This window comes from Girardinichthys multiradiatus, chromosome Y (genome assembly GCF_021462225.1).
Source record: "Girardinichthys multiradiatus isolate DD_20200921_A chromosome Y, DD_fGirMul_XY1, whole genome shotgun sequence".
NCBI classification, from domain to species: Eukaryota; Metazoa; Chordata; class Actinopteri; order Cyprinodontiformes; family Goodeidae; genus Girardinichthys; species Girardinichthys multiradiatus.
In genome coordinates this window covers 3117453-3141324 of record NC_061818.1, presented here as the reverse complement: position 1 = coordinate 3141324, position 23872 = coordinate 3117453, and the positions used below count along the sequence as shown (strand labels likewise).

At 45.3% G+C, this 23872-nt stretch overlaps 1 protein-coding gene across 1 annotated transcript; it reads left to right on the top strand.

Moving 5' to 3' along the window:
• The first annotated feature begins 729 nt into the window (after nucleotides 1–729).
• LOC124863734 (chromobox protein homolog 1-like) lies at nucleotides 730–23340 on the top strand. Its single transcript, XM_047358194.1, has 5 exons — nucleotides 730–983; nucleotides 8665–8902; nucleotides 15762–15933; nucleotides 16668–16762; nucleotides 21594–23340. Exons 3-5 carry the CDS (start codon nucleotides 15823–15825, stop codon nucleotides 21742–21744), a joined length of 357 nt encoding a protein of 118 aa, XP_047214150.1. The 5' UTR covers nucleotides 730–983; nucleotides 8665–8902; nucleotides 15762–15822; the 3' UTR covers nucleotides 21745–23340.
• The last annotated feature ends 532 nt before the right edge of the window (nucleotides 23341–23872 follow it).

Genomic DNA, 23872 nt, shown 5'->3' with positions numbered 1-23872 from the left:
TAGGAGAAGCTGACTGCCAAAACACACTTTTTAGACGTCAGATCTTACAGTTTTTTTCTAGATGAAGCCCTTGTGGACAAATGTTTGTAAAATCAAATTCTTCAGGGGAGAAGGGGTGATGCCAAATTTTATACAATAGAAAAATATATAACAATTTGATGCAGTTGTTGTATGATAATTACCTTTATTAAAACTCTGCAGAGATGGTATGAGTTTACAATTCTTATGCCACACTTCCAAAGTTCGTTTACGCACTAAACAAGTTGTTTGCATTGATTGTGATGCAGTCCTTCATTTTTTTTGTCCAGCTGGTCATACAGTATTGTTGTGATAGAATCTTGGTATCCATGTACATCTGTTAAGTCTGAGAACTTAAAGTATTCCTTGTGTGCTAAAATCATTAAAATGGAGTTTTATTCTGAGCATGATTGTTAATGAGTGATTTGCACTCTCCCTTTCTCAATGGAATCTGAAGCTCTTCTGTTTTAGATTGCATTGATCGTTTAGTTAATAAGTCCACCTCTTCATTTCCCTACACTCTGACATGTGCAGGAACCAAACTGCAATGTATTTTCTAGTAGGGGGTTTGGATATAAGATACATGTGATAAATTATGTTTTGTTATTGCTTAACAGGGCTGATATGACGTGAGAAGCTATTCTGAATTGTTGAAATTAAATTTCTTCTGAAAAGTCATAGAAAAAAAAACTAAGTACGCAATATCCGGTGGAACTGTTGGCGGGCAGAAAGGGCTCGGTTGTGTATGTTAGCAACGCATTTCAGGCTATGAAATTTTTTATTGTGTGATTGAGTTTTCGAAGGCTGAAGGCTTGCTCTAAAACAAATCTCTAAGGTCTCTGATATTTTTATTTTTTGTTTAGCCCTCCGACCTGTTAGTTGTCCTCAGCAGACTGATAAATCTCAATCTTTTGACTGTGGCCTGCTGGTAGCCAGCCAAACGCTCTAAAGGTTTCTGCAGAAAGGTAAGGCTGGTCTGTTAGCTAAGCTCGTCGAGCAAAGCACGACGGCCATGTTGCCCTCAGGATTTTTGTGCACATGTTAACTGCTACTCATTGTCTTCTATTTAAAATGGAGCAAATTTAGCTACTCTTTCAGCGCATATCTCCAGTGCGCAGCTTACTGGGTGAAACTAATGCCATGCACGAGGCTTTCAACGTGGGTGCAGACAGGATGGAAAATGGCGTGCAACACGTTGAATGCTGGCTTTGTAAATGAGTGAAAATGCATGTGTATCGACCTAATATGGAAATGCAGAAATCTTTAAAGTAATTTACACACGTTTGCAACGTTGAGCATTGCAGTGAGTGCGCGTTTAGTTTGTCGGTGACTGCACTGCATAAATCACGCTCTTCAAATCAGAACCATGGAGGGCAACGTATTTGTTCCTCCACTTTATGAAAGGACGCGCCCCTGTCTAATGGAGAGAGATGACGAACTCTTAGCAGATGTGTTACATTAATGTCGCATTGAAAAGTGTTTGAGAAGCACACAGTATTGCTTCTGTGCAGCGTAACGTCTTAAAATATGTATAGCGTGACGTAAGTTTCGTCAGCAACACCAGTCGCGTGCGCGATAAAACCCAGAGTCAAAGGGTGGCGCCAAACCCATAGGTTAGACTTCGGTAAAGTTAGAAAGATGTTCACAGATTCGGCTTTTCCGGATCAATAACTCATCAGCGGGACATTGCTAATACAAAACCAACACTTCTCTGCAACCACAGCAAGGCAGACAGTGAGCATCAATCGTATTTTCCTCAAAACGAGCCTACCATCACACTGGTAGACTTGAAATGGCCTCCATAAAGAGCTCGCTGCTCCTCAAATGTGCAGGGACCGTCTGAAAATTGCAACACCAGAAAAATATGATGGAGAAATATTCAATAGCGTCGCAAAGGAGAGGTGTATTGTCATTAAAATCATTTTATCCGTATGAAAGGCAAACAAGCACATGAATTATGTTTGATCCCACAATGTAAAATATTTATCAACAATATCAAAAATGGTGTGTATAATTACCTCCATGACAAAATCCCCACAGTTGGTGCCATCTTTCTGGAAGGTGTGGGTCATTGTCCCAGGCTGTCACTTGATGTTAACCCTGTCTGCTTTGCCAAGTCTATTCCAGCACATCTTGAAGTACTGTCTACGGGAATCAAGCTTACCGTATTTTCTGCACTATAAGGCCCACCGGATTATAAGGCGCACCTTCAATGAATGGCCTATTTTAGAACTGTTTTCATATATAGGGCGTAGAAGCTACTGCAGTCAAACGTTTGACTGGGGTTGCGTTATGCATCCACTAGATGGAGCTGTGCTAAAAATGTCAACAAAACAGTCAGATAAGTCAGTCAGTCAAACTTTATTAATACACTACAAACCAGCGTTCTGATAACTCCATTCACTCTCATGGTAAGGTCTCCTCTACATAGAATTCTATTGAATAGAGCCAACCGCACGTTAGGAATGCATTGGAGTCTATGAAGTTGAAGTTGAAATCAAACGTTAGTTAAAACGTGAAAGGGAACTTTTCCCTGATTCAGTAAACACGTAAAAGAAACAGTTTGATGCACTAAATCAAACGTTAGTACTGTTAACCTTTCCTGTTTCTGTCCCCTGACCGTAGTCTGATGACACAGGGGAGACGCTTTCTCCAGGGCCGAAGTTACTAGTTTCCTCGGGGTTAACTCCCTCACTCATACGTTGCTGAGTTGAGCATGAAGAAACAGCATCAAAACACTGAGTTGTTGACGAGATTCGGGGTTCTTTTTAATGACTTTGCAGCACGTAAAAACACAGGGCTTACAGACTCATACACCGCTGCTCCGGTCGCCGTCTCTACCCACCCCACACACACAATAATACCGACGTCACTCCTTCACTCTTGATTCTCAGCTACGGCAGCACACAGCGCCACCTCTGTCCGGAGGAGTAATGTCAACATCTTCCATACACACACACGAAACATACACCCCACACACTGAGCTTTTAATCACATATAGTTCAGGCAATTCCTGCAACAGTACATTCAAACGTTATACACACACAAGTGGTGTTGGACTAGGAGTAAGTACAGTACAGGTGTTTACCGCTATTACTTCGGCGACACCCCTGACTACGGTAGCCGTAATGCTGCAAGCGGTGCGGCTTTGTAGTTTACCAGTCGTACTGAAACATTTTGACAGAGCGCCGTGTACAACCAGTATGGATCAACCAATTAACCAATTGATCCATATATAAGGCGCTCCGGATTACAAGGCGCACTGTCATTTTTTGAAAAAATTAAAGGTAATACGGTAATTTATTTTGACTTACCAAGGTTTGTATTGTTCTACTGTAAAAAACGTTGGTGTAAAATGTCAGTTTTTAAAAATACTGAAAAACAATACTTAAATCTCTAGCCAGCCTTCATGGAGTCCACAGCCTCATTAGACCCTTGCAGAGGATCGACCACAAAAAATGTGGGTTGAAAGGGCATGGAGATACTGTTTGAACAAGGTGCATATCACTAAACAACAATTACAGGTCCTTCTCAAAATATTAGCATATTGTGATAAAGTTCATTATTTTCAATAATGTAATGATGAAAATTTAACATTCATATATTTTAGATTCATTGCACACTAACTGAAATATTTCAGGTCTTTTATTGTCTTAATACGGATGATTGTGGCATACAGCTCATGAAAACCCAAAATTCCTATCTCACAAAATTAGCATATTTCATCCGACCAATAAAAGAAAAGTGTTTTTAATACAAATAACGTCAACCTTCAAATAATCATGTACAGTTATGCACTCAATACTTGGTCGGGAATCCTTTTGCAGAAATGACTGCTTCAATGCGGCGTGGCATGGAGGCAATCAGCCTGTGGCACTGCTGAGGTCTTATGGAGGCCCAGGATGCTTCGAAAGCGGCCTTTAGCTCATCCAGAGTGTTGGGTCTTGAGTCTCTCAACGTTCTCTTCACAATATCCCACAGATTCTCTATGGGGTTCAGGTCAAGAGAGTTGGCAGGCCAATTGAGCACAGTGATACCATGGTCAGTAAACCATTTACCAGTGGTTTTGGCACTGTGAGCAGGTGCCAGGTCATGCTGAAAAATGAAATCTTCATCTCCATAAAGCTTTTCAGCAGATGGAAGAATGAAGTGCTCCAAAATCTCCTGATAGCTAGCTGCATTGACCCTGCCCTTGATAAAACACAGTGGACCAACACCAGCAGCTGACACGGCACCCCAGACCATCACTGACTGTGGGTACTTGACACTGGACTTCTGGCATTTTGGCATTTCCTTCTCCCAGTCTTCCTCCAGATTCTGGCACCTTGATTTCCAAATGACATGCAGAATTTGCTTTCATCCGAAAAAAGTACTTTGGACCACTGAGCAACAGTCCAGTGCTGCTTCTCTGTAGCCCAGGTCAGGCGCTTCTGCTGCTGTTTCTGGTTCAAAAGTGGCTTGACCTGGGGAATGCGGCACCTGTAGCCCATTTCCTGCACACGCCTGTGCACGGTGGCTCTGGATGTTTCTACTCCAGACTCAGTCCACTGCTTCCGCAGGTCCCCCAAGGTCTGGAATCGGCCCTTCTCCACAATCTTCCTAAGGGTCCGGTCACCTCTTCTCGTTGTGCAGCGTTTTCTGCCACACTTTTTCCTTCCCACAGACTTCCCACTGAGGTGCCTTGATACAGCACTCTGGGAACAGCCTATTCGTTCAGAAATTTCTTTCTGTGTCTTACCCTCTTGCTTGAGGGTGTCAATAGTGGCCTTCTGGACAGCAGTCAGGTCGGCAGTCTTACCCATGATTGGGGTTTTGAGTGATGAACCAGGCTGGGAGTTTTAAAGGCCTCAGGAATCTTTTGCAGGTGTTTAGAGTTAACTCGTTGATTCAGATGATTAGGTTCATAGCTCGTTTAGAGACCCATTTAATGAAATGCTAATTTTGTGAGATAGGAATTTTGGGTTTTCATGAGCTGTATGCCAAAATAATCCGTATTAAGACAATAAAATACCTGAAATATTTCAGTTAGTGTGCAATGAATCTAAAATATATGAATGTTAAATTTTCAACATGACATTGTGGAAAATAATGAACTTTATCACAATATGCTAATATTTTGAGAAGGACCTGTATATTCAAACAGTAACAAAAACAGCAACAATGTTATACAAACAGAATATGAATTAATACACCATAGTACTTGTGAAATCAGCGTTAACTTTGAAATGTATCTAAGAAACAGTGTTTTACAGTGATAGTACAATTATGGTTACAAGTCATGAAGAAAATGTATAAAACATTGTACTTAATATTGAGGAATTGGAAAGCTCTCCATATATTCTGATACGCCAAATATGAAGCTACTAAAAAATTATCACTTAAAATCGAAATGAAGACCACAAGAACATTTAAAATGTAAAATTATTGCTAAAATAAACCCAAAGTATAATTTAGTCATTTAAAACTGGACTGTAAAGGGACTTCTCATATCTGTTACTGCTTGTTTGCTCCTCAAAATATAACAAATAAAACATTGTTTATTTATTAATGCTGCTGTAAGGGATTCTTTAATATTGGAATTTTTATTCATTGTGACATGATTTTATGTAATGTTGCATGAACAAGCTGTAAGACTTTTGTGTGCTCATGTAATGGTGTCTGATCTCAAGTTGTGACACTGTAAACAGTAAAGGAAAAGTTAAATATTTGGTTGTAATAGAGTTATTATCAGTATAAGCAAGTCTGCATCAATAAAGCAATATTATGTTTATTCAAAAGATTCAAGATGAGGTGCTATATGTGTGCTATGAGTTTGATGGCACTACATGCTATAGTGAAGTTGACTATTTTATACATATTTTAATGATCAAAAAATAATTTAAGCACCTTTTCTCAAAATAAGAGTTGTAGTATGATCAAGATAATGAGCTCTGTGTGCTATGAGTTTGATGGCACTACAACATGCTATAGTGAAGTTATTGACCATTTTATACATATTTTACTGAATATTTGGCCATCTAGGCTATAGTCTTTGGTAAATTCCTAAATTTGTTTTATTGGTATTAATTTCCAATCCAAGAAATGTAGAATGAAAAACATGAGATCACATACACATAAAATGATTTTAATGACAATACACCTCTCCTTTGCGACGCTATTGAATATTTCTCCATCATATTTTTCTGGTGTTGCAATTTTCAGACGGTCCCTGCACATTTGAGGAGCAGGGAGCTCTTCATGGTGGCCAATTCAAGTCTACCAGTGTGATGGTAGGCTCGTTTTGAGGAAAATACGATTGATGCTCACTGTCTGCCTTGCTGTGGTTGCAGAGAAGTGTTGGTTTTGTGGAGGCAATGTTCTGCTGATGAGTTATTGATCCGGAAAAGCCGAATCTGTGAACATCTTTCTAACTTTACCGAACTATGAGTTAGAAGGAACACAAGGACCGTCTAACATGTTCATCATGACCACCTGCATGTTTAAAATTGTTATCTAAATGAGTGGAATCAAAAAGGGCAGAAAAAAATATCCTCATCCAGCTAGCAAATAATAAAGTGATAAGTAAGTTATTGTTTAATAACGAATAAAAAAAAAAGGATTTCCCTGAACTGCAGTACCATAGTTTTTGTACCACTTTTCTTGGTTGCATTTCAATTACATGAACCCTCCAGTTTAGCAGGGTAGGAATGTACTCCAGAAAAAGACCCGGATACAGAGGGTTTTTAATTCATCTTAAACTACTGGATGGTGTTTATTGGTGGAAGAATGCTAAGCATTTCAAATTGGTTAATTAAAAGTTTTTTTGCATATTAATTTACTCATTGCAGTTTTGTACCTAATCTAAAGTTTATATTTTGTGTTAATATTTCCTGTAATATACACTGCTCAAACAAATAAAGGGAACACCCAAATAACACATCCTAGATCTGAAAGAAAGAAATATTCTCATTGAATACTTTGTTCTGTACCAAGTTGAATGTGCTGACAACCAAATCACACAAAAATCATCAATGGAAATCAAATTTATTAACCAATAGAGGCCTGCATTTGGAGTCACACACAAAATTAAAGTGGAAAAACACACTAGAGGCTGATCCAACTTTGATGTAATGTCCTTAATACAAGTCAAAATGAGGCTCATTTTGCCCATTTGTGGATGTCGGGCCCTCATACCATCCTCATGGAGTCGGTTTCTATCCGTTTGTGCAGACACATGCACATTTGTGGCCTGCTGGAGGTCATTTTGCAGGGCTCTGGCAGTGCTCCTCCTGTTCCTCCTTGCACAAAGGCGGAGGTAGCGGTCCTGCTGCTGGGTTGTTGCCCTCCTACGGCCTCCTCCATGTCTCCTGGTGTACTGGCCTGTCTCCTGGTAGCGCCTCCAGGCTCTGGACACTACGCTGACAGACACAGCAAACCTTCTTGCCACAGCTCGCATTGATGTGCCATCCTGGATGAGCTGCACTACCTGAGCCACTTGTGTGGGTTGTAGAGTCCGTCTCATGCTACCATGAGTGTGAAAGCACCACCAACATTCAAAAATGACCAAAACATCAGCCAGAAAGCATAGGTACTGAGAAGTGGTCTGTGGTCCCACCTGCAGAACCACTCCTGTATTGAGTGTCTTGCTAATCGCCAAAGATTTCCCCCTGTTGTCTTTTCCATTTGCACAACAGCTGTGAAATTTATTGTCAGCCAGTGTTGCTTCCTAAGTGGACAGTTTGGTTTCACACAAGTTTGATTTACTTGGAGTTATATTGTGTTGTTTAAGTGTTCCCATAATTTTTTTTTCAGCAGTGTATTTTGAATAACTGACTCCTGCTTACAGACACTTATGGAAACAGATTAAGGAACACATGCATCCAAAGTCATAAAATGTTTATTTTCAGAACCAAAAAAAAAACAAAATACCAAAATTATCTTTCTCACTGGAAGGATTCAAAGCAGTCAGCTGCTGTGTTTGTTCAGTGATCCTCTGAAAAACTAGTAAAATCATTCCAAAGTCAGAGGAAGTTTAGACCATACACAAAATAATAATTAAAGCCAGTGTGATGTGTCCCAGAGTGTATCTGCTATGGAACAATAACAAGACAAAAGCCAGAAAACAAAACCTGTGTTGGCAAAATTCATTTTAAAGTTTGATACAGGGTCAACCTTTCATGCACGTTGTTGTGTCTGTGACAGAATAATCATTAAATAAATTACCTACTCCTTTTACCTCCTTGGTGTTAAGTTACATCTTTTTATATTTGCGATGGGAGCTTTTTCACCAGTCGGCTACAGAACAAGACATCTTTTCCTTCAGCTGCCAGCATGATCTTCTCAGCTCCAGCAGATGTCATTTTATAATAACAATATAGTTTCTGACCCTGAAATGAAAATACAACAAAAAAAGGTCGGGGTAACACGAGAGGTTCCAGGATGAACACTCCAGGTCACACTAAACAGTTGCTCTGGTCAGAAACATGTAACCTGTTCCTGCTGCATTGAAACTGGATGGCCATTGTTGCAGATGCCTGTTTACTACTGTATATAAACTTTGTTTATTAACTGTGTTGTATGCTGATAACTGCCGTGTCAAAAATTAGTTGGTGCTAAACAGTAGATTACTTGCATACATAACAAATTGCATTTTTCTTATGTCTACAGAGTCCTCTTCAGACGTCAAACTGGCGACCATAGCTGCAAAGAAGAACAAGAAGGCTGAGGATGAGGAGCAACCAGCAGCTCCACCAGCAGCAGCAGCAACAACAACAGAGGAAGCGGCTCCAGCAGAACCAGCTCCAGAGGAGGAGGAAGAGGAGGAGTATGTTGTAGAAAAGGTTCTGGACCGCCGTGTGGTGAGGGGCAAAGTAGAGTTTCTGCTGAAATGGAAGGGTTTTTCAGAGTGAGTATAACACTGTTTAAACTAATTACTGGTTGGGGCTTTTTGTCTTTGAACCATATTTTTGTCACTTTAGTTCAGTCTGACCTGAGGTCAGATCAGTCGGTGGTCCTATTGTATGCCTCAGGACTTCTAGTTCCAATAAATCAGAGGTGGTTTGTGTAAAGTAGTCGTTAGTCCATCCTGAGAGTGATCCCACCTGTATTTAGCACTATGCAGTCGCATTGCTCAGGACTGATGTTGGTTCCGGGTTCGAACCGAACCTTATAATGGTCATATATGCCTGTTTTCCATGGGCTCCACTACACTCAGGCTTTTCTGGCCCGGTACCGGGTATCTTGATTCCTGCTCATCAGCAGGTCCCATCATGGCTGAGGAGGCCCGAAATGTGAGATGAACTGACTGTTCACTGATTGGCTATGGGCATGCTCAGTGGCATGAGAAGGTGTGCGCCGAGGTAGCAGTGATAATGACAAGCCATGGATTTTACCTCACACCACAGTGCTGGATAAAGCTAAAACATTGTGGCAAACCACTGAGTGAAGTCACACTCTTAATTTGCACTTCAGCTGCTACTCAAAGTAGAACTGCTGGAAGGCAGTTTTATTTTAAGCTAAACAGAAGACGCACTTAACTCATGGTGCAGAATTGTCTCCATCTAAATCATCTACCTCTGCATCTGAAGCACCTCTAGAGCAATAAAAGGGTAGAAGGAAAAGGCCAACACCGAACCACTAAACACTAACGGTTAATTGTGGCACGACGCTGATTGCTGGATGTGGGGCTTCGATGCCATAACTCTGTCAACACAACAGGTTTAGGGTGGAGTGGAGCTGTGTGGTGCTGGAACCTTGAATGGAAAAGAGGTATTGGACACAGAGGAGGCTCAGCTCCTGCAGTGTTGATTTTGGTCATTTTCTACCGCTTATTCCATAGTGGGTCGCGGGGGACCTGGTACCTATCTCCAGCAGTCTATGGGTGAGAGGGGGGGTACACCTTAGACAGGTCGCCAGTCCATCGCAGGGCAACACACAAACAACCATGCACACACTCATTCATACACCTAAGGTCAATTTTAGAGTGACCAATTAACCTAACATCATGTCTTTGAACTGTGGAAGGAAGCCGGAGTACCCGGTGAGAACATGCACGGGGAGAACATGCAAACTCCATGCAGAAAGACCCCAGGCCGGGAATCAAACCAGGACCTTCTTGCTGCAAGGAAACAGTGCTACTAACTGCACCACCGTGCAGCCCCTAATTCAGGATATGTATATTTTATTTTGGCAGTGTATTGGTGAGTGAGCTTTTCTCTAGAAGGTGAATTGTTTGCTCTCAGTTATAATCCTATAGTAAAATATTCTGTTTCTGTACCGCAACAAAGATCTGAACACTGCAGCGCTGTGTAACATGATTGCTCTCCTATTATAGCTCCTCCCGTTCATTAGGATGTTTTGAAGAAGCTGCCAATGAGTTGGCTGCTTTAATGGTTTAAATGTTCAGTGTCTTTGCTCTGGCAGAGCAGTCTTAGTCACATTATTTACTCTCCTTTCATCAGATGTTCTTAAGAGTTTAGTTTTTTTTTTTTTTTTTTATAAACTTAAACACATTAATTGTTGCTTAGGAGTTTGAGTAAACTCTACAGGTCCTTCTCAAAATATTAGCATATTGTGATAAAGTTCATTATTTTCCATAATGCCATGATGAAAATTTAACATTCATATATTTTAGATTCATTGCACACTAACTGAAATATTTCAGGTCTTTTATTGTCTTAATACGGATGATTGTGGCATACAGCTCATGAAAACCCAAAATTCCTATCTCACAAAATTAGCATATTTCATCCGACCAAAAAAAGAAAAGTGTTTTTAATACAAAAAACGTCAACCTTCAAATAATCATGTACAGTTATGCACTCAATACTTGGTCGGGAATCCTTTGGCAGAAATGACTGCTTCAATGCGGCGTGGCATGGAGGCAATCAGCCTGTGGCACTGCTGAGGTCTTATGGAGGCCCAGGATGCTTCGAAAGCGGCCTTTAGCTCATCCAGAGTGTTGGGTCTTGAGTCTCTCAACGTTCTCTTCACAATATCCCACAGATTCTCTATGGGGTTCAGGTCAGGAGAGTTGGCAGGCCAATTGAGCACAGTGGTCAGTAAACCATTTACCAGTGGTTTTGGCACTGTAAGCAGGTGCCAGGTCGTGCTGAAAAATGAAATCTTCATCTCCATAAAGCTTTTCAGCAGATGGAAGCATGAAGTGCTCCAAAATCTCCTGATAGCTAGCTGCATTGACCCTGCCCTTGATAAAACACAGTGGACCAACACCAGCAGCTGACACGGCACCCCAGACCATCACTGACTGTTGGTACTTGACACCTGACTTCTGGCATTTTGGCATTTCCTTCTCCCCAGTCTTCCTCCAGACTCTGGCACCTTGATTTCCGAATGACATGCAGAATTTGCTTTCATCTGAAAAAAGTACTTTGGACCACTGAGCAACAGTCCAGTGCTGCTTCTCTGTAGCCCAGGTCAGGCGCTTCTGCCGCTGTTTCTGGTTCAAAAGTGGCTTGACCTGGGGAATGCGGCACCTGTAGCCCATTTCCTGCACACGCCTGTGCACGGTGGCTCTGGATGTTTCTACTCCAGACTCAGTCCACTGCTTCCGCAGGTCCCCCAAGGTCTGGAATCGGCCCTTCTCCACAATCTTCCTCAGGGTCCGGTCACCTCTTCTCGTTGTGCAGCGTTTTCTGCCACACTTTTTCCTTCCCACAGACTTCCCACTGAGGTGCCTTGATACAGCACTCTGGGAACAGCCTATTCGTTCAGAAATGTCTTTCTGTGTCTTACCCTCTTGCTTGAGGGTGTCAATAGTGGCCTTCTGGACAGCAGTCAGGTCGGCAGTCTTACCCATGATTGGGGTTTTGAGTGATGAACCAGGCTGGGAGTTTTAAAGGCCTCAGGAATCTTTTGCAGGTGTTTAGAGTTAACTCGTTGATTCAGATGATTAGGTTCATAGCTCGTTTAGAGACCCTTTTAATGATATGCTAATTTTGTGAGATAGGAATTTTGGGTTTTCATGAGCTGTATGCCAAAATCATCCGTATTAAGACAATAAAAGACCTGAAATATTTCAGTTAGTGTGCAATGAATCTAAAATATATGAATGTTAAATTTTCATCATTACATTATGGAAAATACCCCTCCTTGAACCGTCACCTTAACGTGGTGGAGGGGTTTGAGTGCTCAAATGATCCTAGAGGCTATGTTGTCTGGGGCCTAAATGCCCCTGGTAGGGTCTCCCATGGCAAACAGGTTCTAGGTGATGGGTCAGACAAAGAATGGTTCAAGAAGCCCTCATGAAGAACACAATATCGAGGCACGTGATGTCGCCCGGTACGGCGGAGCCGGGGTCCCAGCCTGGGGTCGGGACTCGTCGGAGAGCGCCTGGTGGCCGGGTTGCTCCTCGCGGGACCCGGCCGGGCCAAGCCCAAATGAGAGACGCGAGGCCATCCTCCAGTGTGCCCACCACCTACAGGGGGAACCTTGAGGGACCGGTGCAACGAGGATTGGGTGGCGGACGAAGTGGAGACCTCAACGGCCCGATCCCCGGATGCTTAGGCTGGCTCTAGGGACGTGGAATGTCACCTCGCTGGGGGGGAAGGAGTCTGAGCTTGTGCGGGAGGTCGAGAGATATCGACTAGAAATAGTCGGGCTCGCCTCCACGCACAGCGTGGGCTCTGGAACCCATCTCCTTGAGAGGGGTTGGACTCTCTTCTACTCTGGAGTGGCCCACGGGGAGAGGCGGCGGGCTGGTGTGGGTTTGCTTGTTGCCCCCCAGCTCAGCCGTCTCGTGTTGGGGTTTACCCTAGTGGATGAGAGGGTTGTATCCCTGCGCCTTCGGGTTGGGGAGAGGTCTCTGACTATCATTTCGGCCTACGGGCCGAGTGGTAGTGCAGAGTACCCTGCCTTCTTGGCGTCCCTGTCGGGGGTGCTGGATAGTGCCCCTCCCGGGGACTCCATTATTCTGCTGGGGGACTTCAACGCCCACGTGGGGAACGACAGTGACACCTGGAGAGGCGTGATCGGGAGGAATGGCCTCCCCGATCTGAATCCGAGTGGTGTTTTGTTATTGGACTTCTGTGCTAGTCACGGATTGTCCATAACGAACACCATGTTCAAACATAAGGGTGTCCATCAGTGCACTTGGCACCAGAACACCCTAGGCAGGAGGTCGATGATCGACTTTGTTGTCGTATCATCAGACCTTCGGCCGCATGTTTTGGACACTCGGGTGAAGAGAGGGGCTGAGCTGTCCACTGATCATCACCTGGTGGTGAGTTGGATTCGCTGGAGGAGGAGAAAGCCGGACAGACTCGGCAGGCCCAAGCGCATAGTGAGGGTCTGCTGGGAACACCTGGCAGAGCCCTCGGCCAGGGATGTATTCAACTCCCACCTCCGGGAGAGCTTCGACCAGATCCCGGGGGATGTTGGAGACATAGAGTCCGAGTGGACCATGTTCTCTGCATCTATTGTCGATGCTGCTGCCCATAGCTGCGGCTGTAAGGTCTGCGGTGCCTGTCGTGGCGGCAATCCCAGAACCCGGTGGTGGACACCGGCAGTAAGGGATGCTGTTAAGCTGAAGAAGGAGTCCTATCGGCTGTGGTTGGCTTGTGGGACTCCTGAGGCGGCTGACGGGTACCGTGAGGCCAAGCGTGCTGCGGCCCGGGCTGTGGCAGAGGCAAAAACTCGGGCCTGGGAAGAGTTCGGTGAGGCCATGGAGAAGGACTACCGGTTGGCCTCGAAGCGATTCTGGCAAACCGTCCGACGCCTCAGGAGGGGGAAGCAGTGCTTTGCCAACACTGTTTATAGTGGGGCGGGAGACTGCTGACCTCGACTGAGGACATTATCGGGCGGTGGAAGGAGTACTTCGAGGATCTCCTCAATCCTGCCATCACGCATTCCGTGGTGGAAACAGAGGCTGGGGACTCGGGGTTGGACTCTTTCATCACCCAGGCTGAAGTCACCGAGGTGGTTAAAAAGCTCCGTGGTGGCAAGGCTTCGGGGGTGGATGAGATCCGCCCTGAGTACCTCAAGTCTCTGGATGTTGTAGGGCTGTCATGGTTGACACGCCTCTTCAACATTGCGTGGCGGTCGGGGACAGTGCCTCTGGACTGGCAGACTGGGGTGGTGGTCCCCCTTTATAAGAAGGGGGACCGGAGGGTGTGTTCCAACTACAGGGGGATCACACTCCTCAGCCTCCCTGGTAAGGCCTACGCCAGGGTATTGGAGAGGAGAGTCCGAACAGTGTGGTTTTCGTCCCAGCCGTGGAACACTGGACCAGCTCTATACCCTCTACAGGGTGCTCGAGGGTTCATGGGAGTTTGCCCAACCGGTTCACATGTGTTTTGTGGACCTGGAGAAGGCATTTGACTGTGTCCCTCGTGATGCCTTGTGGGGGGTGCTCCAGGAGTATGGAATCGGGGGCCCTTTATTAGGGGCCATCCGGTCCCTGTACGAGCGGAGCAGGAGTTTGGTCCGCATTGCCGGCACTAAGTCGGACCTGTTCCCAGTGCATGTTGGACTCCAGCAGGGCTGCCCTTTGTCGCCGGTCCTGTTCATAACTTTTATGGACAGGATTTCTAGACGCAGCCAAGGGCCGGAGGGGGTCTGGTTTGGGGACCCGTGGATTTCGTGTCTTCTTTTTGCGGATGACGTGGTCCTGCTGGCCCCCTCTAGCCAAGACCTACATTATGCGCTGTGGCGGTTCGCAGCCGAGTGTGAAGCGGCTGGGATGAGGATCAGCTCCTCCAAGTCCGAGGCCATGGTACTCGACCGGAAAAGGGTGGCTTGTCCTCTTCAGGTTGGAGGGGAGTTCCTGCCTCAAGTGGAGGAGTTTAAGTATCTCGGGGTCTTGTTCACGAGTGAGGGAAGAATGGAGCGGGAGATCGACAGACGGATCGGTGCAGCTGCCACAGTAATGGGGGCGCTGTGCCGGTCCATTGTGGTGAAGAGAGAGCTGAGCCGAAAAGCAAAGCTCTCAATTTACTGGTCGGTCTACGTTCCTACCCTCACCTATGGCCATGAACTTTGGGTCATGACCGAAAGAACGAGATCACGGATACAAGCGGCTGAAATGAGCTTCCTCCGTAGGGTGGCCGGGCACTCCCTTAGAGATAGGGTGAGGAGCTCGGCCATCCGGGAGGGGCTCGGAGTAGAGCCGCTGCTCCTCCACATCGAGAGGAGCCAGTTGAGGTGGCTCGGGCATCTATACCGGATGCCTCCTGGACGCCTTCCTCGGGAGGTGTTCCAGGCACGTCCCACCGGGAGGAGGCCCAGGGGACGGCCCAGGACACGCTGGAGGGACTATGTCTCTCGGCTGGCCTGGGAACGCCTTGGGCTCCCCCTGGAGGAACTGGAGGAGGTGTCTGGAGAGAGGGACGTCTGGGCGTCTCTGCTGAGTCTGCTGCCCCCGCGACCCGGTCCTGGATAAGCGGAAGACGACGAACGAACATTATGGAAAATAATGAACTTTATCGCAATATGCTAATATTTTGAGAAGGACCTGTATTAGGTGAAATGTACAGTTTTTAACAGTCTGCTTTCCATAGTATAACAAGTATAACAGCTCATATTACCTGGGTCTCCATAACATACATTCTGAAGCCACCAACAAGATTGTTGTTGAACCACATGCTGGAGATTATCTTCTCACGTTTGTGTAAATTAGTTGGTTTCCTGCAATGTTTGCAAATTCACAAATTTTCAGTAAGGTTTAGTTTGAGAATACTATTTCAGAAGCATCCATGATTACGGTTGTGGTTTTGTTCCCTTTTTCTTCTTTGCATTCGCCCGCTTAGTGAAGACAATACATGGGAGCCAGAAGAGAACTTGGACTGTCCTGACCTCATCGCAGAGTACATGCAGAAACACAAAGAAAGAGAGGAGAAAAAGAAGGAGAGCAAGAGGAAAGCTGCCAGCGAGGCATCTGGAGATGCAGAGGAACGAGCAAGCAAGAAGAAAAAGGAGGAGGTAATTTATTTAATCACTCCACACCCAAATAGTACCAGCGTTTCCCCCATCAATATCCAAGGGTGGTGTGCTGTGAGCATCAGCAAGACCGCCCACCACCCTAAGAGGATCATGGCATGTAGTGGAACATTTTCACAGTTGATGTCATTTATTTTATTTTCACGTCAGAGAGATTTCTGTCCCTGCGCCGTTGCTACTCTACGTTCTATGGCCAAACTTGACAAAAGCTTGACAAAGTCACCCTGCTCATACTCTGTGTCACAGACGCTGACACGCTGAGTTACGTGCGCTCACAGGCAGATGAATACATGCTTCCAACAGCAGACAGAAAAACAAGCCTCTTAAACCTGGAAAGCAGTCCAAAAAAAACGCAGAATTTCTTTTGATGGCAGCACTTCCTCTACTGCGAGTAGCAGCAGGGCCATTACACCGAATACCATTTATTTAATCTTTTTTAGAATGTGTAGGTTCTCTAAATGGTTCTATCATCCGTTTATTATACATACTATACTTTCTTGTGATCTGTTCAATTGTTGTACATTTTAATCTCGTATGGACCCAGCCTTTTTACCTCAGAGACTTTTCTGAACTGAACAAGACAAACTACACACCTACCAGTGCATACACATAAACAAGAAAATGGGCTAATTTGTCTGTGTCATTTCTCTGAGTTTCTTTCTCACTCTGAATCCGTCTAAATTAGTCATGTGATCTGTCCTATATTTTACTGTTAGGGTGACAAGGCCAGAGGTTTTGGCAGAGGACTGCAGCCTGAGAGGATTATTGGAGCCACTGACTCAAGTGGAGAACTGATGTTTCTAATGAAGTGGTGGGTGTTCACGTCTGCCTTTTTCTTCTTTCACTACACACAAATGGTTACAGATACTAAGCTTTCTGATTTAAAAAGTTCAGAATTCACCTAAAATGTTCTAATCTTTACATGGAAACAGTTTGTAGGTTGTTTGTAGTTTTTATTTTACATGTAAAGGATGATTCAAAGGCTGAATATGCAGCAGGCAGCGCAGCTCCTTTTTTGAGCTGAAAGATGAAGAGGGAGAGTCGCCACTGGAGCCTGAGGCTTCAGGAACTTTAGGCGTCAGGAGTGTGTGACAATAAATTGGTGGATCAATCATTCATCAGAAAGAAGGGGGGGACAAAAAAAGGCCTTGCACACCATGGAAGTGCCAGGCCTGTGATGTGCCCCTCTTTTTAGTGGTGGACAGAAACAATGTTTTGGAGTGGCACAAATAATTCGTCAGGTTGTTACCCCCTGAACCTTTAGTAAATAACTATAAATAGTTGTACAAACAATGAAAAACGAATTGCCAGCAATAGAATGTATTTGTTACAAACACATATTTTGGTATCTTGTTTTGACCCATGATGTTTTGTAAGTAGTTTAAAATAGTTGTAGAAAAACTATTTTCCTGCACATATTATATAACTCTTTGCAATATTTGTACATTAATTATAGAAATTTACAGTGTATATTTACTTTCTAGATTATAAAAACAATTCATTATACATGTTTGAGGGCTTCACTGTTAAAACATTTTTCCAACTCGGATTTTATGTTTTTGTGTGACTCCAGGTCCAATATGCAATTACAGTATGTGCAAATACAGAAGATGAATGTAAATTCACAAAGCTGAGGCTGCGCTGAAAATTTTTTACCACATGAGGCAATAGTAATGGTTTGTATTGAAAAATAAAAAGGTAAAATTAAAATTGGTCAAAAACGACCAGATATACTCTGGATCACAGAGGGGAAACATAGGATATCCTTAATTTTCTGAGCAGTGTATATTTGTATAGAAAAGTATATTTATAACCAGAGCTGTTAACCCAAGACCTATATAAAATAAAAGGGGCATGCGAGACAAATGCTTTCAAACAAGGTAAGAGTAAAAAATCTGATAAAAGTTGGACTGTCATCTAGAATTAAAAGCTCAGATAATGTGAAATATGTTTTAAAATGTACTCGTACTCGTCTTCCGCTTCATCCGGGTCGCGGGGGCAGCAGACTCAGCAGAGACGCCCAGACGTCCCTCTCCCCAAACACCTCTTCCAGCTCCTCCGGGGGGAGCCCAAGGCGTTCCCAGGCCAGCCGAGAGACATAGTCCCTCCAGCGTGTCCTGGGCCGTTCCCTGGGCCTCCTCCCGTTGGGACGTGTCTGGAACACCTCCCGAGGAAGGCGTCCAGGAGACATCCGGTATAGATGCCCGAGCCACCTCAACTGGCTCCTCTTGATGTGTAGGAGCAGCAGCTCTACTCCGAGCCCCTCCTGGATGGCCGAGCTCCTCACCCTATCTCTAAGGGAGTGCCCGGCCACCCTACGGAGGAAGCTCATTTCAGCCGCTTGTATCCGTGATCTCGTTCTTTCGGTCATGACCCAAAGTTCATGGCCATAGGTGAGGGTAGGAACGTAGACCGACCGGTAAATCGAGAGCTTCGCTTTTCGGCTCAGCTCTCTCTTCACCACAACGGACCGGCACAGCGCCCTCATTACTATGGCAGCCGCACCGATCCGTCTGTCGATCTCCCGCTCCATTCTTCCCTGACTCGTGAACAAGACCCCTCCAACCTGAAGAGGACAGGCCACCCTTTTCCGGTCGAGAACCATGGCCTCGGACTTGGAGGAGCTGATCTTCATCCCAGCCGCTTCACACTCGGCTGCGAACCGCCCAAGTGCATGCTGTAGGTCTTGGCTAGATGGGGCCAGCAGGACCACGTCATCTGCAAAAAGAAGAGACGAAATCCTCTGGTCCCCAAACCAGACCCCCTCGGCGCCTAGAAATCCTGTCCATAAAAGTTATGAACAGGACTGGTGACAAAGGGCAGCCCTGCCGGAGTCCAACATGCACCGGGAACAGGTCCGACTTAGTGCCGGCATTGCGAACCAAACTCCTGCTCCGCTTGTACAGAGACCGGAAGGCCCCTAGTAAAGAGCCACCGATTCCATACTCCTGGAGCACCCCCCACAGGGCATCACGGGGGACACAGTCGAATGCTTTCTCCAGGTCCACAAAACATGTGGACCGGTTGGGCAAACTCCCATGAACCCTCGAGTACCCTCTAGAGGGTATAGAGCTGGTCCAGTGTCCCACGGCCGGGATGAAAACCACACTGCTCCTCCTGAAGCCGGGGTTCGACTATCGGCCGGACTCTCCTCTCCAATACCCTGGCGTAGGCCTTACCAGGGAGGCTGAGGAGTGTGATCCCCCTGTAGTTGGAACACACCCTCCGGTCACCCTTCTTATGAAAGGGAACCACCACCCCAGTCTGCCAATCCAAAGGCACTGTCCCCGTCCGCCACGCAATGTTGAAGAGGCGTGTCAACCATGACAGCCCCACAACATCCAAAGACTTGAGGTACTCGGGCGGATCTCATCCAACCCCAAAGCCTTGCCACCACGGAGCTTTTTAACCACCTCGGTGACTTCAGCCAGGGTGATGAAAGAGTCCAACCCCGAGTCCCCAGCCTCTGTTTCCACCAGGGAATGCGTGATGGCAGGATTGAGGAGATCCTCGAAGTACTCCTTCCACCGGCCGATAATGTCCCCAGTTGAGGTCAGCAGCTCCCCACCCCCACTGTAAACAGTGTTGGCGAAGCACTGCTTTCCCCTCCTGAGGCGCCGTACGGTTTGCCAGAATCGCTTCGGGGCCAACCGGTAGTCCTTCTCCTTGTCCTCACCGAACTCCTCCCAGGTCCGAGTTTTTGCCACCGCCCGGGCCGCGGCACGCTTGGCCCCACGTTACCCGTCAGCCGCCTCAGGAGTCCCACGAGCCAACCACAGCCGATAGGACTCCTTCTTCAGCTTGACAGCGTCCCTTACTGCCGGTGTCCACCACCGGGTTCGGGGATTGCCACCGCTACAGGCACCGCAGACCTTATGGCCGCAGCTATGGGCAGCAGCATCGACAATAGATGTGGAGAACATGGTCCATTCGGACTTTATGTCTCCAACATCCCTCGGAATCTGGTCAAAGCTCTCCCGGAGGTGAGAGTTGAATACATCCCTGGCCGAGGGCTCTGCCAGACGTTCCCAGCAGACCCTCACTATGCGCTTGGGCCTGCCAAGTCTGTCCGGCTTTCTCCTCCTCCAGCGGATCCAACTCACCACGAGGTGGTGATCAGTGGACAGCTCAGCCCCTCTCTTCACCCGAGTGTACAAAACCTGCGGCCAAAGGTCTGATGATACGACAACAAAGTCGATCATTGACCTCCTGCCTAGGGTATCCTGGTGCCAAGTGCACTGATGGACACCCTTAAGTTTGAACATGGTGTTCATTATGGACAATCCGTGACTAGCACATAAGTCCAATAACAAAACACCGCTTGGATTCAGATCGGGGAGGCCATTCCTCCCAATCACGCCTCTCCAGGTGTCACTGTCGTTTCCCACGTGGGCGTTGAAGTCCCCCAGCAGAATAATGGAGTCCCCAGGAGGGGCACTATCCAGCACCCCCGACAGGGACGCCAAGAAGGTCGGGTACTTCGCACTACCACTCGGCCCGTAGGCCGAAATGATAGTCAGAGACCTCTCCCCAATCCGAAGGCGCAGGGATGCGACCCTCTCATCCACTGGGGTAAACCCCAAAACGAGACGGCTGAGCTGGGGGGCAACAAGCAAACCCACACCAGCCTGCCGCCTCTCCCTGCGGGCCACTCCAGAGTAGAAGAGAGTCCAGCCCCTCTCAAGGAGATGGGTTCCAGAGCCCACGCTGTGCTTGGAGGCGAGCCCGACTACTTCTAGTCGATATCTCTCGACCTCCTGCACAAGCTCAGGCTCCTTCCCCCCCAGCGAGGTGACATTCCACGTCCCTAGAGCCAGCCTAAGCATCCGGGGATCGGGCCGCTGAGGTCTCCACCTTCGTCCGCCGCCCAATCCTCTTTGCACCGGTCCCTCACGGTTCCCCCTGCAGGTCATGGGCCCACTGGGGGATGGTCTCTCGTTCGGGCTTGGCCCGGCCGGGTCCCGCGAGGAGCAACCCGGCCACCAGGCGCTCTCCGACGAGTCCCGACTCCAGGGTGGGACCCCGGCTCCGCTGTACCGGGTGACGTCACGTGCCTCGATTCTGTAGTCATCATGAGGGATTCTTGAACCGCTCTTTGTCTGACCCGTCACCTAGAGCCTGTTTGCCATGGGAGACCCTACCAGGGGCATTTAAGCCCCAGACAACATAGCCCCTAGGATCATTTGAGCACTCAAACCCCTCCACCACGTTAAGGTGGCGGTTCAAGGAATGTTTAATTTATTTTAGATGTTTTGTATTCTGCTTCGAAAATGTAACTGGTAATGTAAGGTCTTTCATATTGAACAGCTAAATCCATTCAGGTTTGCTTTAAAGCCGGGGTCTCCAACTCCAGTCCTGAAGAGCTTCTATCCTGCAGCTCTTTGATGAACCCCTGCTCCAGCACACCTGAATCAGATAAATAGCTCATTACCAGGCCTTTGCCAAACTTGAAGACATGCTGAGTAGGGAATTCAACCATTTGATTCAGCTGTGTTGAAGTAGGGCTGTATCTAAAAGTTGCAGGGCAGTAGCTCTTGAGAACACGAGTTGGAGACCCCTGCTTTAAAGCAAAGATAAGTGTTTAAAGATCACATTCTTCCAGAACCTGACTGAATTTCTATCTTTTTGTTAAAACATAACAGGAAGAACTCTGATGAGGCTGACCTTGTCCCAGCCAAAGAAGCCAATGTTAAATGTCCCCAGGTGGTGATCTCTTTTTATGAGGAGCGTCTGACATGGCACTCTTATCCCACAGAAGAAGAGGAAAAGAAGGAGGAAGAAAAAAAAGACTAGGGGATAAGAGGAGGTACAAACAGGGTGAAAAGGAAGTGTGGCGATGCAGGGCAGGAAATCAGCTACACACCAGTTGACTGTTAAGTTTCAGTGACGCTGACATTCAATTTTCCGCACCAACAGTATGGGGATCAACAGCTCTCAGTGTAGGCGACAGAAAATCTGTTTTCCTGCCCTGCAAGGAGTAGAGTTCTCAAAAGATGTTCCCACCTGTTTGTCATTGTAATGGTTTATTTTGAACAGGCGTTGTAGTGCCGGGTTCAGTTTTCCACTTACCAAGAATGTGTTGATTGGTGCCTTCAACAAGTATTCCTTCAGACCACGGAGTATCTAAAACATTTCAGTGGAAAACAAATGTTACACTTACATGATAAACTGTAAAGTTCCCCCTTTAAACATGTCCGTTCATGAATTAAACAAATTTAGTGTTTAATATAAAGCTAGGTTTCTCCTCTTTACTGCTCTTCGTTTAGTTTTTTTTTTTTTTTTAAGTGTACAGTCGATGGTGATGACGCCGTTGCAGACTTTGTCCTAACCAGGAAATATAGGTGGGAACTTCTTTTAAACAGTAGGAAAGCAGTTTGTGTTAGAACAGAGAGATTGAAATCATTTTTCTCTTTCCATATGTCTTAGTATATGTCTGCTTTCTCATTCAGAAATACCATTGATCTGATAGCCCAGTTGGTGAATATTTTACTCTAAAATGGACAGTTTCAGTGAAATCACCTGTTTTATGTTCTTCCAGTCTTTATGAGGTAAATGAATCTGAAGATGGTCTGTAGTGGGTTTCACTAGAGTTAGGGCATGACTCAAGCTATGTTGAAAAATGTTCATTTAAAATAGATGTTTAATGTTCACTTATACTCAGCCCCACATCTGTTTTCTAGGTTGTAAAATCTTAGCATGCACTGCTAGGCAACACTCAAGACATCTAGTATTTCTAACCTGCAGACATGTTTTTAACCTGCTGAGATGAGACTAATGTAGTGGATAAAATATGTCAGAGTAATGTTTGCTTTGTGGTTTCTGTCAAATCTTTCCAGTATGTGTTAAATGGAGGCCAGCTGTGCATTTCTTTATATACTGTAATAGTGTTGTAGCTTTATTTGATGGCACATTTGGATCTGCTGGATTAGATTTCTTCTTTCAACGGGGTTTGTTTTGCTTGACCTTTATTGGAAACCATGCCTTTTAATACCTACAAATCCTGAATGCATGTATTGCACCTTCATCCATTTCCATTTTGAAGATTAGTTTCATAACTAGTTACGCTGACTCAACTTAAAGTTGTTTAGAATTTCATAAATTTCTTTTGTTGTTCCAGTTGGATTGTAGTTGTCATTGCTTTAGTTCTTCTATGATTTATATTTTTGCACCTCATCTATCAGCATTTTCAATATAGTTTCCTACATTTTTGACCGAATGGCCTCTCACCTCTATTCTATTAATCACACTCTATTCATCTGTGCTATGTAATTTTTGTTTTGTTTTTTTATATCTTTTTTTTTGTACCTAGTGGATTAGCTTGTTGATCTGTTGCATGTCTGTTGATCTACTTTTAAATACTCATTTAAACAATAAAGAATTTGGGATCCATTGGTTGTTTTAATCCTTTTTGTTTTGGAGCACAAAAGACATACCACAAAAATGTAAAAATTCCAAAGACCAGCTGTTAGTATCTTAAAAATATGTGAGCTGTATAGTTGTAGTCAGACTAAATGTGGCTAACATTTCTTTGAATGTCCTGTGCTTACTTAAGACTAAACATCTAAATACTTAAGATACAAATTAGCAAACTAATTGCTAGAATAGGGAAAGATGTTTGAGATTGTCATCTGGTGTTACCTTCAAAGAAATGCGGCAGCCAATATTTGATATGATTTGGATTACAGCATCACATTAAAAGATACTGCTAAAAATATTGAAGCTGAAAGTATATATCTTATTTTATTTTTTTTAACCGTGTCATGTCCGGCAGAGCAGCGCTCAGAATTGTCTGAGTGCCAAGAAAAAACCCGACAGATTTCCTTTCACAAATGGAGTATTATAGCTTTAAAGCACTGCTTGATATTTATAAAAGAAGCTTTATCAGAAACTTTGGGATTATTTCAATTTTTACAGACATGGA